This window comes from Photinus pyralis, unplaced genomic scaffold (genome assembly GCF_008802855.1).
Source record: "Photinus pyralis isolate 1611_PpyrPB1 unplaced genomic scaffold, Ppyr1.3 Ppyr1.4_LG1, whole genome shotgun sequence".
NCBI classification, from domain to species: domain Eukaryota; kingdom Metazoa; phylum Arthropoda; class Insecta; order Coleoptera; family Lampyridae; genus Photinus; species Photinus pyralis.
Window position 1 is genome coordinate 69955301 of NW_022170249.1, and position 19537 is coordinate 69974837.

The following is a 19537-nucleotide window of genomic DNA, read 5'->3' on the forward strand; positions in this document are numbered from 1 at the left end:
CGACCCTGGCAGATTAGAATGGTATGGGAAAATCCGGAAAATAAATGCCGTTATTGAATTATGCTTTTAAAACCAAACAGTAACGATTTTTAGGGCTCCAAAATGGCCAGAGGTAGACAGCGAAAGACAACAAAAGGTGATTTCACTAAAGAACAGATGGGGGCCGCGGTTCGATTGGTGATTGAGGAAAAAATAAGCCTGAGGAAAGCTGTCGAAAGGACTGGGATAAAGTTTCAAACTCTACAACGATACGTGAAAAAACAAAATACTGCTGGTGAGGGTTCAAATATCCGGCTTACACCCAATTATGCCTGCCGTCAAATTTTCACTCCGGAGCAAGAGGACACCTTAGAAGAATATGTTGTTATTTGCGCCAAGATGTGCTATGGCAAATCGAGGAAGGACTTGCGTTCTTTAGCCTACGAAGTGGCAATAATTGCGAACCAAATCAATATTCCTGAGAATTGGCGTATCAAAAAAAAAGCTGGTTTGGAATGGCTGCATTGTTTTATGGCGCGTCACCCAAATTTATCTGTAAGGCAACCGGAAGGATGCAGTCTTTCACGAGCAACTTCTTTCAACCAACATAACGTGAATCAATTTTTCAACAACTTGGAGGAGATTTTTAGTCGTACACCTGAATTTGCAGATGGTACACGTATTTACAACCTAGACGAGACTGCAACAACTACAGTTCAAAAACCAAAAAAAATTGTTGCCAAAAAGGGAATAAAACAAGTTAGCTCTGCTACTAGTGGCGAACGGGGAATTTTAGTTACTACGTGCTGTGTAGTAAGTGCATCTGGCAACTTCACCCCACCTGCGATGGTGTTCCCCAGGAAAAATTTTAAAGAGCACATGTTACATGGAGCACCTTCTGGAACATTGGGTCTTGCTCACTCTACGGGTTGGATGACTACAGAATTATTTGTCAAAGTTATGAAACATGTTATCCGCCATACGTCTACCAGCTTGGAAAACCCTTCCCTGCTAATTATGGACAGCCACGAAACTCATTTATCAGCAGAAGTTATAATGCTGGTAAAGAAACATGGGGTAACTGTATTGACTCTTCCACCTCATTGCTCCAACAAACTACAGCCGCTAGATTTGTCAGTGTTTTTTCCGTTTAAATCGCACTACAATGCAGCAATAGAGTCATGGTTACTCAGAAATCCTGGACGCCCAATAACAATTTATGACATTGCTTCGTGCGTTGGGGTAGCCTTTGAAAAGTCAATGACACCTGGAAACATAACATCAGGCTTCAAAAAGGCGGGAATTTATCCGTTTGATAAGCATGTCTTTACAGATGACGATTTTCTTGTCAGTAGCGTAACCGACAGAGTTTTTCCCGAAGAACCAATAGATTCATATGAGGTCAATGATGTTGAAATGGAAACACAGAATCTGCCAAGTACATCAACCGACAAGGATTAATCAAACATTGCTGAAGATCGGCTTGAAACAGATCACGAAGGTCACACCAACGAGACTGATGATGAAGAACACACCGATACGTCTGACGATAAAAATGACAATAAACCTGAAAAGATGTTTATCTCCCCTAAAATTTTACTAGGCTATCCCAAAGCAGAATATTTGAAGCAAAAAGGCAGGCGTAGAAAGAAAAAGAGTATTATTGCTATCGACACCCCTGAAATCATCTTGCTAAAAGAAAAAGCTATAGAAAAATGAGGAAGAAGGAAGCGCAGGATTCTAGGAAACGCGAAAAGATAATGAAGTCAAAACCAGACTTTTTGAATCATCGAAGGACGAGAATGAGGATTCGAGAAAGCGCAAGAATATAATGAAAGTTAAAACTAGACGTTCTGAATCATCGAGTGATGAGAATGAGGATGATTTTTATGAAGATGACGGTAAGACGTCCGACGAACTGAGCGAAGAAGAACTCACTGAAAACCTTTTTAAGTTCACCGAATTAGAAGCGAGAGCCTAATATTAACGATTTTGTCTTGGTTCAATTTACCGAATCGTTGAAAACAACTATATACTACATCGGAAAAATTTTGCGGGAGGAGGATAATGAGTTTGTGATTCGTTTCTTACGGAAAAGTTTGAATGCATTTACGTTTCCGGTGGAAGAAGGCATAAGCTTGACACCCAAAAAGGACGTAAAATTAATTCTTTCGAACTATTTAGTGGTCGGTAAAACTAAAAGGGAACAAAACATTATTCGGTTCGAAATCAACCTTAGTTCTTTAAACATTCGGTAGTTTTTTTTACCTAAATGTCTATTTTTGTATTTACTATGCGACGAACTTCCCCCTTGGCCTTAGCTCGTGCACGAACGGTATTCTAAATAATGAAAGTACAATTAATTCAAGTTGATTTAATTGTCGAACAATAATATAATTGTACAATTCAATTTTTCACACCGTAGACGGTCGGCCGGTCACTCGGGCGCCACCAAGACTTAAACTGCACCCCTAAGTCTTGGGAAAGGGGCGGTCTTGTCGGACGGGGTGGAAAGCCTCCGGGTATCCTCTAGTGGAGAACGGAATCTACCAGGGATCGGTAAGAGTTCACCACAAAATGGCGGCGGTCACTTTCGGATTATCTAAAACAACATATGGCCGACGGCCCGGACGGTAAATTTCCTAAAGGGAATAAAGCAATAAAGCACAAATCAATTAGCGGTGTCTAGGGGAAAAAAAGCGGAAAAGCAAGGAGAACAGAATATAATGAAGTTTAGCGGAACGGTGGCAAAAGGTTACGGTTGTGCAAAAAAGGGAAACTCAAAACGGTAGTGAAAAGGAAAGGACAACGGCTTGACTTAGGAGACCGGGGTTGGTTGTGACAGGGGCTGGTTGTGACAGACGTTTTTACAAATAAATTATAGATGGCAGGAGTGCCACAGGTATCTTAAAGTCACTAGATATAGAAAGTACCGCAATCATCCGCCATTTTTGGGCAAATTTGCTGCCAACTTAAAAAAATTGACAAATAAAATCTGAATAGCTGTAATTTTTATAACCTAACTTCATAGTACTGTCATGTTTTATAAAAATATATACAGATATCTCTAAACAGGTGGAACAATCCCTAACATTAAAGTTACTAGAATCTGGTAACTTCCGCCATTTTTGGGCAAAAATCATGCGTTCTCTCTCTAACACACAAGCCCAATGGATTGCGGTACTTTCTATATTTAGTGACTTTAAGGTATCTCATCGAATCGGGCGTGTCATGCTCGCCAACTAGTGCGAGTTTGGTTTTAATCGTGATACTACTGTATTTTATGTGACAGTTTTTTTCTTTTTTGTGGTCTAAAGTAAATATTTTGATGACATTTAATCGTTTTATTACGTGCATTGGACAGGTGTTGGGCTAAGTGTTGAATTGCAGTTTTACGAAATAAGGTATGCTGTTAAATATTTTTAGGCGTCCATGCAAATATTTGTTATACTTTAGCTAATTTAATAACAAATATTTCAAGATGTCTTCCGGGGTTGGTTGTGACATCCACACTGGGGCAGGTTGTGACTGTCACAACTTACCCCATTTTGGGAACAGTCATTTTTATCATTGGTAGTACAAAGGTGTATAATTATTTTAGATATTGAAAATGCGAACTTATAAACGAAAAACTAATCGAGGACAAACTCCCATTGATGTTTTTGAAAGGGCAGCACATGTCACTTAGAACTGTCGCTGCGGATTTCGATATAAATTATCAGACTTTACAAAGGTTTTGTAAGAAGAAACGCGTGCAAAACAATGAAGGTTAGTATTTGTATACCTATAATTTCTTATTATGCAACAAAATTTGCAAAATAAAAAATATTTTAGGAATGGAGCAAGCTATAACTGTAGGATACAAACGAAATCGTCAGGTTTTGCCAGACGAAATGGAAATAGAATTGGCAGGCTATCTAATTGAACAGTCAAAACTATATTTCGGGTTATCGACTAAAGAAGTTCGTAGATTAGCCTACGAATTTGCAGTGAAAAATAATGTACCCGTCCGTCCAAACTGGGTTGAAAATGAAATGGCATCTGCGGACTGGCTTACAGGTTTTCTTAAACGTCATCAAACCTTGTCGCTCAGGACTCCGGAAGCGACAAGCCTTAGTCGATCTACTAGTTTTAACAAGAAAAATGTGGATACCTTTTTCTCACTTCTACAAGATGTATTAGATCGTTACAGATTCGAAGCACAGGATATCTACAATGTTGATGATATGGGAATAACGACTGTTCAAAAACCAGACAGGGTGATTGCTAGAAAGGGGATAAAACAAATTGGTTTTGTTACATCTGCCGAAAGGGGCGCCTTAGTCACATTTTGTTTAGCCGTTAGCGCCAGTGGCAACTCTATTCCACCAATGTTCTTGTTCCCCAGAAAAAATTATAGGGATTATTTTGTAGGCAACGGACCACAAGGTTGTATTGGAGCTGCAAATCCATCAGGCTGGATGACCGAAAACGAATTTTATGTGTTTTTACAGCACTTTGCAAAACATAGCAGAGCGTCTAAGGAGAAACCGGTATTATTATTATTAGATAATCACGAATCACACCTTTCATTAAAAGGGATTACTTTTTGCAAAGATAATGGAGTTATAGTAATGTCACTACCACCTCATTGCTCCCACAAACTTCAACCCTTAGATAGATCAGTATATGGTCCCCTTAAAAAATACATAAATACAGCTTGCGACTCATGGATGCGCAATAACCCGGGAAAGACAATAGGGGTATTCACGACCAATTTTTGAGGTTTTGCGTAACTTCGTATTTATAGTTACAAAGATACGAAATCGTCCACTCGTGAACGCCACGTTATAAAGCAGTTATGTGATTTGTGTATTTTAGAAACATAACCTCATATTTTTAAATCTGGTACCTAACCTTAATTTGACTGGATATCTCAGATGGAAACATGAAAAACACAAAAGAGGAGATTAAAAATGTATTAATCGACAATGCTGTGCAGGATATTGAAAGAATAAGAGTTAAAAGTATGTCAATTGGATATTTCATTTGTCGATTTTTTTTAATACCTACTTTTATTGCAGAAAATGAATCGGAATATGATAAAATATTAGACACTTTGATAGAAGACTTAATGATAATTGAAACATATAGGTATACTATTCGATTAACTATACCGAAATCTAGGGAATGGTGTTCTGATATTTTGCCACATTTAGATGAAAATCGGTTCATTCAAATGATACGAGTAAATCTTGGTGTATTTAATTTTATTCTTTCGAAAATACAGAACGATCCAGTATTTCATGGTTGCAATTCCTGTCATCAATTTCCTATACAAGTTCAATTAGCTGTAGTTCTGTTTCGGTTAGGTTCGAGTGGCGAATCAGCATCTATTCGTAAAATAGCAGCTATATTTGGAATTGGAGATGGAGGAACCATAGAGAAAATTACGTCTCGAGTATTTAAAGTATACCTAGGTTTCTAGTTAGCTTTAGAAATAGGTTAATTCATTTATTCTTCAAGGCTATACAAAGGTTGAGGTCGCAGTACATTTATTGGCCAAATGGTGAAGAAAGGAAAATGATAGTTGCATCCACTTATAATGAGCTTCCGTATTGTATTGGATATATGGATGGAACGGAAATTAAATTGTCTGAAGCTCCCGTTGTAGACAAAGAATCTTATTTTTCAAGGAAAAAAATATATAGTATTAAAGCTCAGGTAGCATGATTGAGAATTAGTATTATAGTAATAATATATGATTTATGTAGGTTATATGTGACGCTAAATTAATTATTCGTCAAGTTACTGTGGGCCATCCAGGGAGTGTGCATGATGCAAGAATATTTACTGCATGTAATTTATCAAATGATCCCTTGCGATACCTTTCACCTCCAGAATGGATTGCAGCTGATAGTGCATATAAATTAACAGAAAATGTTATTACTCCTTACAAGAAGAATTCTAGACAGGTTTCTGCAAATGTTCAAAAAACTTTCAATTATACATTCAGCAAGTACAGAGTTAGAGTGGAACATTGTATAGGACTACTTAAGGAACGCTTTTCAAGTTTAAAAGAATTAAGATTAAGAATTCATACAAAAGAAAGCAATAAATTGGCATGTGATTGGTTTATTGTGTGCTGTATAATACATAATCTAGTAATAACTGAAAAAGAGGATTGTTACATGGATATTGCAGATTATGTAATGGAAAATTATGAAGTTTGTGAACTAGAAGGTCGTGAAAATCATGAATGTGCGTTTCAACTTAATGAAAATGTTAGGGCAGAGATGAAACGAAAAGCGATTTCTACATTGATGCTTGCTCAATAGCCATAGTTTACTAACAAGTTTGATACATGTATAAGTACCTACATTTTTAAATAAAAATAAACAAGTATTCTACTAAACAAAAAAAAAACCTTACTGATGTAATACAATCCTAGGACTGAAATGTATTCTGTGCAGATATTGCAGCAATTTTTGCTTGGAACTGATAACGCATTTCGATTTCATATCGAGCTATTCGTTCTTCTTTTTCTAAATTTAATTTCTGCAGCCTTTCTTCAGATACTAGTTTCTCTTTTTCTAATTGTAGACGTTCCTTCTGTAGATTAATTTCTTGTAACTTCACAGTTTGCTCAAATTTAAAACGTTTTTCTTCCACTTCCATTTGTAACTTCGTTGCTTCATTACGAGAGTTCTGTAAATCATTTAAAGAATCAAGTGCATTTTTGGCATATTTTCTTTTGGGACGTTTTGCCAATTGCTTTTTAAATGTGTCAATTACTTCTAACTCATTATCTTTATTTACTTCATATGTGACCGTTTCGTCCTCTGGCAATGCTTCCTGAGTTTCTTGATGAATATATTCACTCTCATGCAATTGATCTGTTTGGTTGTCGTCTACGATGTTATCTTCTGAAGAAACTTCCTCCGTCAAGGTTTCTTCAGTATGAGGTATGTGAATGCTACTTTTTGTTGCAAAAATTTCATCCAACAAGTCAAAATAAGGACAAATTCTGATTACGTAATCTGAAAAACATTTTTAGTAAATTGCTTTCTAGCATAAATAGATTCTAGCGAAATACCTCTCACAGTTTTCCCGTCATTATCATCTAATAAGCCTTGGCCTGTTCCATTCAACCATTCCACTGCCTTGCAATAGGTGGTCGTAAGTTTCTCACTTTATTTTTAATTATGTCAGGTGTAACATTTAATATTTTTGTTTCCTGCAGCAATTTTGTGTAGTAAGCCTGTGCTGTCGGTTTCTCTATCACTGCATTATTTTGAATCGTTTGTAATAGAAAAGCCAGGACACTACTCACATCGTCGTCAGTCCATTTCTTACTGGGGCCCTTTCTGATTCGGCCTCGTTTGATAAGTTCTTGGGTTTGGGAGCAGCTCTAATGGACACTTGTAATTACTTTAAATCAAAAGTAAATAGGCTACTTACACTTTCGTTTTCCATGGTAGATACGGCAAATCAAATAAATTTTGGTTACACTGTAAACAAACACATAACCTCTAAAGTTACGATGACTACACAAATGTAACTTTACGCTCCACAAAAGGGCGCGTAAATGTACATAACCTTCGTATTGTGGTTAGCCAATGAAAATTCAGGATATTTTGTATGGTTACAAAATTTCGTAAAATAATACGACTTTGTATTTTTACGCGCGTATATTTGACCCTCGTGAATACCCTTAATGACTATATATGACATACCCAAAGTCACAAAAGAAGCGCTACCCTTGGCAATAACCCCAAAAAATATTCAGGCTGGGTTTCAAGTTAGTGGAATTTATCCTTTTAACAGGAACATTTTCTCTGACGACGAGTTTCTATCATCAGTTGTTACAGACCGTCCAGTTCCAGAGAACTATGGGACTGTGGAAGAAGATACACCTATAAACCAGAAGCAAAGTGATTTAATCGTTATAAACATCAGTGACGGAGCACAATCGAGGCCCCCTCAAATAGAAAAGAACAATAAAAACGAACAAGAGGTACCAGCTACTTCTAGCTGTTCCCATACTTCAATTGCGTTACCTTCCACACCGCACTTTGGGGATAAAGTTATGTTAAATGTTGAAGTGAATCCTGGGCCTTCTGGTGAGACTTTGATTTTTCTCCAGAAGACATTAGACCAACGCCGAAAGCCGGAAAACGCGTAACTACACGAAAAGGTCGAAAACGTGGGCGAGCAGCAGTTTGGACGGACACACCAAACAAGCAGGAACTTGAGAATGAATATAAGAAAAAAGAAGAAAAAAGCAAAAGAAGCAGGAACCATGAGAAATATTTTAACGGTTAAATCAAAAAATATAGTTCCTAGCAGTTCTGAAGAGGAAGAAGAAACTTTTTGTTTATATTGCGGGGAACCGTTCTCAAATTCCCGCTCAAAAGAGAAATGGGTACAATGCACTCGTTGTTCAAATTGGGCTCACTTGGAATGTACTGATAAGGATCCGTTTTTTGTTTGCCTGAACTGTAATTCTGACGATGACATGTAAAAAACAGCTCGTCACAACCAACCCCACTATTGTCACAAGCAACCCCAAGGCGGGGAAAGTTGTGACATTTTGCGTTACCAGATTATTATTATAATATCTTTGTTTGTATAGCATTAATAGAGTTGGTTGATATATCTTTAAATAATGCACACAATAGGAAATATATTTTTGTTTGAGTCGATGTTGTACTATCATTACCAACAATTAAAAAAAAAAATAAGTGAAAAACGTCACAACCAACCCCGGTCTCCCCTACGGTCGCTAAAGAGGGAAAACGGTAAAACAAAAGGGTTTCGGTGGATTCGGAATGATACGGTTTCGCAAATTAAAGAAATCAAAAGACGTACTTACAACTCGAAAGTATGAAGCAGAAAAGATACTCCCCAAATTGATCGTTTTCCTTTTAAAGGAACCCATTTTGGTAGAAGTGGAACAGGGAATTTCCAAAACCGTGCGGTGCTCGTACCGAGCGCGGTAGAAAATAATTCGGTTTTTAATTAATTCCGGCTTCTGTGATTATCTTAAAAATCTGGGACAACTTGCAAACAAACAGAAAAATCACAGCGCCTCTGTGGACACCTCTCTCGACGGTTTCTTACAAGGTTTACTACTGCCCATTAACATGGCATTAATTAACAGCGCTTACCTAATTAAGTGTATTCAAACCTAAGTACTCATCAATCCAATCTGCAACTAGCTCCTTTGGACTTTTTGTTCTCAAACGGCGCTATCGCTTTAACACTCTTATCGCAAGATGCAGGCATACGGACGGGACTGCAAAACCTGTAAACAACTCAATCTGAACTCGTTCTATCCTTGATTTTACTTATTATGGGAATCTAAAACATCTTATAAATAATTAACGGCGCTGAAATCAAAGAATATTAATTGCCCCTCATCTTCGCCAGGACAACATCCTTCGGTGGTTACAAAAATATCGCGGTCTTCTTGCGTAACGAAGCCCAAACCAATCGTTACATACAGGGTGGTCTTTGTAAACGGCACTCCAAATGGAGAAATTCCGGGTGCTTCGTTACAACTATTATGTGGGTAGGATTATTATTCACTGTAAATTGATTTTTTACTCATTATTCCAACAAAATTGTTCCACAATGAGACAAATGTAGGGTTTCTTTAAAAAAATCATACTATATTGGTCATCATTTCGCCAAGTACCAGGAATCAACTCCCCGTCATCGTTAGTTGTATCTATAGAACCGGGTGGAGAATAAAATGCATTTGAATGGCTGCGTCTCAAAATAGTATATTAAGATACAAGTGTATAATCAAGTCTTTAAAGCACGCGCAACGAGTTTAAGGGCACGACGCAAAGCGGAGTGCCTTTAACGTTGCAAGTGCTTTAAAGACCAATTATACCCGTGTATCTTATAGTATTTTTTATTATACCTGCAGTATAATTTAAAAATAGGAAATTCAATGAAATCATATTGACGTTATACTCAAATACATGTCTAATTAAGTAGGCTGGGTGTTCGTAATTTCACAATTGCCATGGAAATGTCACTTGACGTTTGCTTATAACAATCGTCGTCTTTGTGAATAAAACAATTTCCGTTGAAAAAGATAATACACCGTCCATTAAATCGCTTGTTGTAAAATCTAAACAAACGTTGGTAGGTGTAAAATCTCAATCCAGTTAAAGCCTATTATAAAGAATATGAAAAGTTGTTTCCGTGGATGAATGATAGGAAGTTACTTACGAATAAAGTCTTAAATGCATCGATAATGCTGGCATATATGAAGGAAATGTCAAAGGTATTTAAATCTTCTATCTTTTGGCGCATTCATTCAAAACTTCACTTATTACTGGACGTCCGTGAAGTTGGCACCGCCCATTGTTCATATTAATATTATTTGTATGCACATCGTTTGTTTATCGTTTGTTTACGTTTGTTTAACTATTTTCATCGTTTGTTTACATTTCCGTATGTCGTTTTTTCAAAATGGGCGAGCTAACTTCACGGTGGCTCGCCCAAAATCATAATTTTGTTTGTTTATCGATGCAGGTCGTTTGTTTAACTATTTTCATCGTTTGTTTACGTTTCCGCATGTCTTTTTTAAAAACTCAAAATGGGCGAGCTAACTTCACGGTGGCTCGCCCAAAATCATATTTTTGCTTGTTTATCGATGCAGGTCGTTTGTTTATCGTTTGTTTACGTTTGTTTAACTATTTTCATCGTTTGTTTACATTTCCGTATGTCTATTTTAAAAATTCCAAATGGGCGAACTAACTTCACGGTGGCTGGCCCAAAATCATAATGTTGCTAAGTTTGCAAGTCGTTTATTTATCGTCTGTGGGCGTGTAAATTTTATTGTCATAATATTATTTTTCATCGCGATATGCATCTTTTTAAAAAATGTTAAATGAACAATTAACTTTACGGTGGTGCGGTTAAAATTCGCTTATGAACCACTCTACAATAATTGCAGCAGTAACATTCATGCAGTGATTAGGTAAACGTAAAAGGCTCTAATAAATTAGTCACTGTTCTTCAAACAATTCTCTAATTTTCATATTAAAATGTACGATGGTACTTAGGAACTGCTTACCGTTTTAATATTAGTTGAGACAGAGCTGGATCGAGTGTTCTAAAAAACCGCTCGAGCGACGAGTGTTCTAATCTCGGTTCTAATTGTCTCAAAAATGCATGCAAGCATCGAGCTGTTTTGCAAACCGAAACCGCTTGCGAGTTCGGAGCACTGCTAAAAGTGCTCGAGTGGTTTATCGCGAGCGCTTGGGAAAAGTGCTTGTGAGCGGAAAAAAACGCTCAAGAGTGGAAAAAGTGCTCGGAAACGGAAAAAACGCTCGCGAGCGGCGCTTAATCCTTCAGAGCTTGAGGGCGGTTAAAAGCGCTCAAGAGCGAAGGAAAATGCTCATGAGCACGAGCACCGAGCACTTTAAGTAAACGCTCGAGTATCGAGCACCAAGCGGCCGCTCCAAAAAGTGCTCGAGGGCGTTTCATTCGTACCAAAAGTGAACTATATTGTAAGTCGGAAGATAAGTCCAGAAACAGGCCATTTTATAACGTATACTGCGTACTGAAACAAGTACCCAGCATGTTTATCGAGAGTACTGCAGACTATTTCCGAGGGCAACTCCAAAGAATTATAGTAAATATTGAAAAACGCATTAAATTAGATGTAACAATGTGGTACAATATTGACAATAGTAGCATTTCCATTGTAGATAACTTCAAACACTGCCCACAATTATGTCAATCTGAACACGTACAACTGGCTTATAGTGTTTCATAGATGACTCGATCTATTCTAAAAATACCATAACCCCTCCGGCAAATATGTCAAGATATATCTCTGTCTCAACTAATATTAAAACGGTAGGCAGTTTAAGTACCATCGTACATTTTAATATGAAAATTAGAGAATTGTTTGAAGAACAGTGACTAATTTATTAGGACCTTTTTCGATTACCTAATCACTGCATGTATGTTACTGCTACAATTATTGTAGAGTGGTTCATAAGCGAATTTTAACCCCACCACTGTTAAGTTAATTGTTCATTTAACATTTTTTAAAAAGATGCATATTGCGATGAAAAATAATATAATGACAGTAAAGTTTACGCGCCCATAGACGAAATGACCTGCAACATATGATTTTGGGTCAGACGCACCGTGAAGTCAGTTCGCCCATTTGGAATTTTTAAAAAAGACATATACGGAAATGCAAACAAACGATGAAAATTGTTAAACAAACGTAAACAAACGATAAACAAACGACCTGCATTGATAAACAAACAAATTATGATTTTGGGCGAGCCACCGTGAAGTTAGCTCGCCCATTTTGAATTTTTAAAAAAGACATACGGAAATGTAAACAAACGATGAAAATAGTTAAACAAACGTAAACAAACGATAAACAAACGATGTGCATATAAATAATATTAATATGAACAATGGGCGGTGCCAACTTCACGGACGTGGGACTAAAAAGTGGAACAGATTTGGAAGCATACCCTACATTACGCGCGTTTGTAAAAGCTTCAACCAAAGGATAGGTATAAGCCAAAGAAATGTTCTGCATTTACAGAAAGCGACTTAGGAAGATTTTTTATTTCACCCAGATGACAGTTTCAAAAGTCATACTTGAAGTATCGTTACTTAGCAACTTTCAAGCACGTGTGTTTTAAAGGCCTTTTTTCGCACGCATTTGAGTGTTTAAAACGGAGATTGTGATTCAGGTATAATAAAAAATTATGTAAACAGATTACCGCCATAACAACCACTTCGGTCGTTTCTGGTTGTAAAAGCATAGGCTTTCGAAGTACTCTAACCACAGAAGCCAGAATCACGAAAGCATTCTCCACTACCCTACGTGCTCTTGATTGCCGGTAATTAAAGACACGTTCTTTGCTTCCCTTGGGATGAATTGTTAACTTGTAAACGAGTCACCCGTTGCCATGTACCTTAAGGTCAGTGCTAGTCTATCTTGGACTGACACTGCTTCTCTGAATCTAGTGTTCCTTCGATGTATTTTGGGTCCCAATAAATTTATTAAAAATTCAAAGTCGGTTGGACTTAGACGGGTAAAATTTTTGTAGTGACCACTGACCGTTTGAAACTTTAAATCCAATAGAAGAGCAGATCTATTCCTTTCTTTATACATTTGATGCTGCCAAAACCTTCGCGAACGTTTACTGGTTTCTTCCATAAGGTAATCAATTAATATATACGCTGCACTTGCAATTAATTGTGGTGATTGTGTCATAATTCAAAATGTTTGTGGTTATGCACGGAATGCTGGCCTCCGTTCACCGCGAACTCATTAAATAAGGTGACCAGACGTACTCTTTTTAAGAGTAATGTTCTCTTTTCTGACTTGTTCGGTGTACTCTTACTTTTTAATTAAATCATTGAATAATAATTCAGATTTATTATTCAATGATTAAATGGAAAAAATGTTCTCTATTTCGCAAAAGGGAAACAACAACCAACGCTTTGGTTCGCCTTTACTAAAATTAAATTAAATAAAAAATAACACAGTCATTTGCCTCGTAAGAGTCGTAACTCGTCCTTGCGCACCGAATGCACCTGAAACGTGAATTTTCATATTGCAACTGCACTTGCTTCTGGTAATTTTTGTTGGTAACAAACTTCGCTGTCCTTAACTTAAAAAAAGTAAATTTCTTTGTGTTTAATGCCTTGCGATTATGGCGTACGTGGTATATGCAGGTTTTCAGTTTGTTGTGTGTCACCCTGATAATATAATCATAAAATGTAAGTAAAATATTAAACCCCATAATAGGCCAATAGCTAACTACTTTGGCATTTTTTAAATTTTCGTTTAGTTGATCTCGTTCCTTGGCGCAAGTTCCTGCATTATTTACACATTAATAACATTCCCTTATGGCGCGAAGAAAATGTAAATCCCCAACGAAACCTTTGAAAGACACATATCCTTGTATTAAAAAATCTCGAGATAACGACGCTTACAAAGCATTTTTGCAAGCATTTGCCGGAGAAGATTTTTCAATTTTTTCATAACAAAAGGCAAATTTGATGTACACAAACATGTTTTAACAAAACGCATGCCGACTATTTGCTTCAGCAAGGACTAGTCAAAATCTTCACACTTTCTTTTCCCCAAAAAACTCTACGGAGGAGTTAAATACAATACGACAAGAATTAGAATGGACGTACCATAATGTAAATCACAATCAATCTTTTAGGAATATGAAATGTACAAGCAATTTGATAAAAAATTCCTTTAATAAAAAATTTTCCTGTGGTCGAACCAAATCTGAAGCACTGTTAACAAACGTTATCGGCGACTGGTGTGAAACTCATCTCAAAACAAGTTTGGAGAAAGCACAGTTTGTTGTGATATCATGTGATGCATCGAATAGAAAATCGACCAAACTTTTGCCCGTTTTAGTCCGTTATTGCGAAATAGCAACTGATATTCGAATAAAGACAAGTGTCTTAAAAATTCATAGCATTACAGATGAGACCTCGGACACCGTTTCAAATATATTGATGGATACTATACATTATTACAAACTTGAAAATAAAGTAGTTGGTTTCCTGGCAGATAACGCACCTCTAAATTTCGGGAGCATAAAGTCAAAGAAAAATACAACTGGAAATGTGCATGGCAAATTACAAGCTAGATTAGATAAGGGTATTTTACCTATAGGATGTGGTGCTCATATTCTTCACAATGCTGTGTCAGTGGCCACGTCCAAAATAATTCCAATAGATATTGAAAATTTAGTCTTCAAAATTTATAACCACTTCAGCATTTTTACAGTCAGAACCGAAACGTTAAAATCTTTTTGTGAATTCATAGGTTGTCACTTTGAGGGACTTTTGTATCATTCGAAAACACGATTTTTGTCTCTTTTGCCTTGCGTAGAAAAAATTCCAAGATTGTATGAACCGCTTAAATCATTCTTTTTGAGTGAAGAACAATCGCCTGCTGTTCTAGTCAACTTCTTCAAAGACGAAAGTAGTGAACTGTGGCTGTATTTCCTACAAGCCCAGCTACAGCAGTTGAAGTGTCATCGCAATATTTCATACTCATGCAGAAGTATGAAGACAGGTTTGAGCAAAATTTTTTCCCTTTTACTGCAAAAAATATTCTCAAGAAATTAATTGACGACGGTTCAATTGAGGAGAAATATGCATATTCAGTTTCCAAACGATTTTATGCTGAAATTACTGCATACTTGAAGACGTGGGAAAGCGTTTTTTTGCAGATGCCAATAAAATGAAGCATTTTCTTCTTAAAAGTAACATAACGTACGAAGAATTTTATGAGTCGTTTTCTTATTTTCACGAAGAGTCAAAAAATTCTGGTATCTTGGTAAATATAAATGATAATGAAATCTTCGATACTTACTGCGCCATTTCAAGATGTGTCGTGCAACATATTGACGAATGGGAAGAAAAGAAAGAAAATATGAAAGGAAGATGGGCAGCTGTTTACAGTGACATGTTAAAAAGTGAATGTGACTTGGGAATTATTACACCATTAATTAGTTTCCTGTTTACTTTACCAGGCTCTAATGCCCCATGTGAGAGAGTTTTTAGTATTATAAAAGATTATTTGAGTGTTGAAAAAAGTAGGTTAAGTGTTGGTACATTAAATCAGGTGATGAAGGTAAAATGTAATTTAAACATGACTTGTGAGGAATTTCACCATAAGATTAAGGATGATGTGCATTTGTTAAATAAGGCTAAGTCTTCAGAAAAATATAACTAATCATTTTTTTATTTTTAGTAATTTTGAAGGTGTATTTTCAGTAGCGGTGAGTGTAATTACTCTTCTATCACCCATTTGAAGAGCCTGAGAACTAACCCTACGTCACACCCGAGCGATTATTGCACACCTGTTCGTTGTACTCTTTTAATATCTAATATTTCTGGTCACCCTACATTAAAACACTGCGGATCATGCTTGTGATTTGGTTACAAGACGACAATGTGGACACAACGTCCACATTAACACGAAGTTACTGTAACAGTTACGATACATGCAACAGTTCGCTAATGAGTACCCGGCTTAACGTAACGGGAATGTTCATCTCATCTCATTGTATTGTATACAATAGACGATAGAAGAGTATTTTTTCTGTTATTCTCAAATATTCTCTATTCTGAATTTGTGCTTATAACGTAATTAGATCGTGATTCGTGTGCGCGTCTTCCGTCAATATTGCTTCATTAGATTGGTGATTTGTTGTTTTTGTAGTGCTTAGTTTTTGTTATAGTTTTCCTTGTTATTATGGCACCCCCAAAATCTAAAGTATGGGCATATTACACAAAAGTGAATGAAACTATGGCAAAGTGTAAGCAATGTTTTAAAACTGTAAAGTTCTGTGGAAACACATCGAATTTGTTTAAACACACAAGCACTCATGGAACTATTATAGAAAAAAAAACACAGAGTACTCCTGGTCCTAATAAAAGGTATGTAATAATAATTAATAATTTATTTTTACGTAACGTAATGAGTACTGACTACTGAAAAGGTACTTTTCAGTTAAAAAGTTTTTCAGAAATTACTTTCACTTTCATTATATCCAGCTTCTGAATTTCGATATTACAGTAATATGTACACGTACACCTCTCGTACAGTCGTACTGTACTGGATAGTTTATTATTGTTATTTATTTTTCAGTTCAAAAAATCCAACAGGAGCGCCTAGAAGAAAACCTGTAGATGAGACCGAACCTGAACTATCACAGCCACAGCCATCAACGTCGAAACAGGCACAACAATTTGATGCTGATTCTGATCGGGTGCATGGACGTCGACAAAAGTTATACCATTCCTACTGCGCACCAGACTTTACAAGAAGCGTTTTCGCGGATTTCCTCTAGTAAATAAATTATTTTAGCATCCTTATTAATACTTATATTTGTTTGAGTTTCTATAAGTTGACGTTTTGTTTCAGAGGGAGGTCCAAAATACAACAAAATCGTTCAAGCATTAATCTTTTTCATCGTCAAGGATATGCGACCTTTCAATATAGTTGAAAGAGAAGGGTTTTTGGCACTTATGAAAGAGTTGCAACCTAATTTTAAAGTTCCTGGGGCAAAATAATTAACAAAGAAGCTTCAAGAAAAATATGAACCTTGTGTGGCTACAGCGAAGTCTAGATTGTCTAAAGTAGACCACATATGTCTTACATTAGATATTTGGACGGAAACCATGAATGAAAGAGGATTTCTAGGTGTGACAGTTCATTTCCAACAAAATGGGGAAATGTGTATGTTGTATCTAGCCACTCGTGCACTAAATGAACGACATACTGCTGAGTATATTTCCGAAACACTTATGAAGATCCTAGGTGATTGGGATATACCATCAAACAAAATTCAAGCAGTGGTGACTGATAATGCCAGTTCCATGATTGCAGCCATAAGAACATCCATCGGCGAAAAGAAACATCTCCCTTGTTTTGCCCATACTTTGAACCTCGTAGTTGAAGAAGCTTTGAAGTTACCCAGTGTCGAGTTCATAAGAATAAGAATGCATGAATGATTGAATTTGAAAAGAAAAGAGGTGGCTGTTAGTAGTATGAAGTGGGATGAGGACATTTCGCCCCCCACAACTCGCCCCCGGACATTTCGCCCCCGGACTTTTTGCCCCTTGTGACACTTCGCCCCCGGACATTTCGCCCCCGGACTTTTCGCTCCTCTGCGACATTTCGCACCTAAAAGTTGATTTAAATTTTGACATATTTGTTTAGATTTCTAGATTAATTTCGATATTGACATTGACCAAAGTAATTAAGCTTAGCGAATTAAATAATAGATTACCTACATAATGCCAATTGCAAAGTAAATTTTATGTGCAATTATGATAATAGCATCTTAATCAACTGACGGTGCTTAAGACCCCATTAATTTCCAATATCATTGGGAATTTATAGGTACACAAGCTGAAGAATGGCATAGGTTTAATGGGTTGATAATGACATCGTAATGATCAGGGCGCGAAATGATTCAGGCATTAACTATAAGATACTCCACCAGGGCCAATTTATCGGTTAGTTTAACACTTGAATCGTTTGAAGTTACACCGATCATGTCGTTTGTTACATCAAGTAGAGATGGTAGGAAATTTATTGATGACAATAATTTTGTGTATGTGTTTTCGAAGAAAAGTGCAAATAAAGAAAACTCTATATGGGTTTGTGAAAAAAGAGGTCTATGTAAAGGTCGCATCTGGACAATAGGTAAGTTCTATGTTTATCCTTAATATACATATTCTCATAAGTAATACATTTTAGCTAACAGAGTAGAAGTTGTCCGTATAGTAACACCTCACAACCATGCTGCAGAAGCAACAAGGGGTCCAGTGTTAAATATTCTGAGTCGTGTGAAAGAGCGAGCGCGTGATACAGAAGAAACTCCTCAGCAAATATTGGCAACGAATCTGCAGAATGTGCATAGGAATATTATGGCGAAATTGCCGAGACAGGACGCCATCAAACGTACAATTCGCCGACAACGCAATCAGCAAGGTCTCCCGGAGTTACCAACAGATCTGGAACACTTGAATATTCCCCTACAATATCGTGTAATTGAAGTAGATGGCTTGGAGCAACAGTTCCTAAAGTACGATTCCCAAGACACTCTGCTACCTGATAGGATATTAATTTTTGCCACAGATGATAATTTAAATATGCTAAACAGAAGTGATAGCTGGTATGGAGATGGAACATTTTCTGTAGCTCCAAATTTATTTTTTCAATTATATACTATCCATGTTGAGCAATATGGAACCGTGACACCTGCCATTTACGCCCTGCTACCAAACAAAACCAAGGAAACTTATCAGAAGTTACTCCAACAATTAAAAAATTTGATACCTGGGCTGTTGCCAACTAGGGTACTGCTTGACTTTGAAGCAGCGGCAATGGGAGCATTTTCCGAAGAATTTGAAGGCATTGCGGTATCCGGGTGTTTTTTCCATTTATGCCAAAATGTATGGCGAAGAGTACAGTCGGAGGGATTACAGGTAATTTACTAATTTTCTTTCTATATTTTTCTTACTTATTTTTCTCTTTTCGCAGATTTTATACCAAGGAAATCATGATTTTGCTCAATGGGTGCGGATGATCCCAGCCATTGCTTTTGTGCCTCCACATCGAGTTTTGGAGGCATTTGATGAGTTAGTGGAGTATGAAAATTTTCCACCAGAGGCCCAACCGATTGTGGATTATTTTGAGGATATCTACATCGGCCGCCGTGCTCGCAGACAGAGACGTCCACCCATTTTTTCTATTGAGATGTGGAACATGTACCAACGTACTTTGGATGGCCGCCATCGAACCAATAACAACATTGAAGGTTGGCATCGAGGTTTCCAAAGTGTGTGTGTGATACTTCACCAGATGTTTTTAAGTTCATTGAATCTCTGAAAAAGCAGCAAACAATTCATGCTTACCAAATTAATCAATTTATAACTGGAGCACCACCACCGCGACCAAATAAACGCTACGCTACTATTTCGGCTCGTATCCATGTAATAGTTAATGACTACGATAATAGAAACATTATAG

At 36.9% G+C, this 19537-nt stretch overlaps 3 protein-coding genes and 1 long non-coding RNA gene across 4 annotated transcripts; 3 read left to right on the plus strand and 1 right to left on the minus strand.

The window, feature by feature from the left end:
• Nucleotides 1–102: 102 nt before the first annotated feature.
• LOC116166537 lies at nt 103–1440 on the plus strand. Its single transcript, XM_031481515.1, has one exon. It carries the CDS (start codon nt 103–105, stop codon nt 1438–1440), a length of 1338 nt encoding a protein of 445 aa, XP_031337375.1.
• A 3448-nt stretch (nt 1441–4888) lies between these two features.
• Nucleotides 4889–6313, plus strand: LOC116159360 (protein ALP1-like). Its single transcript, XM_031472360.1, has 4 exons — nt 4889–4985; nt 5043–5428; nt 5485–5682; nt 5733–6313. Exons 1-4 carry the CDS (start codon nt 4907–4909, stop codon nt 6294–6296), a joined length of 1227 nt encoding a protein of 408 aa, XP_031328220.1. The 5' UTR covers nt 4889–4906; the 3' UTR covers nt 6297–6313.
• A 128-nt stretch (nt 6314–6441) lies between these two features.
• On the minus strand, nt 6442–7544 carry LOC116159537. The gene is made up of 3 exons (XR_004143006.1): nt 7420–7544; nt 7055–7369; nt 6442–6998 (listed from the first exon to the last, which is right to left on the minus strand). It is a non-coding gene; the product is annotated as an uncharacterized LOC116159537 (long non-coding RNA).
• A 10321-nt stretch (nt 7545–17865) lies between these two features.
• LOC116166541 lies at nt 17866–19396 on the plus strand. The gene is made up of 3 exons (XM_031481528.1): nt 17866–18208; nt 18263–18993; nt 19049–19396. The coding sequence occupies exons 1-3, from the start codon at nt 17971–17973 to the stop codon at nt 19394–19396; spliced, it is 1317 nt and encodes a 438-aa protein (XP_031337388.1). The 5' UTR covers nt 17866–17970.
• Nucleotides 19397–19537: the final 141 nt, after the last annotated feature.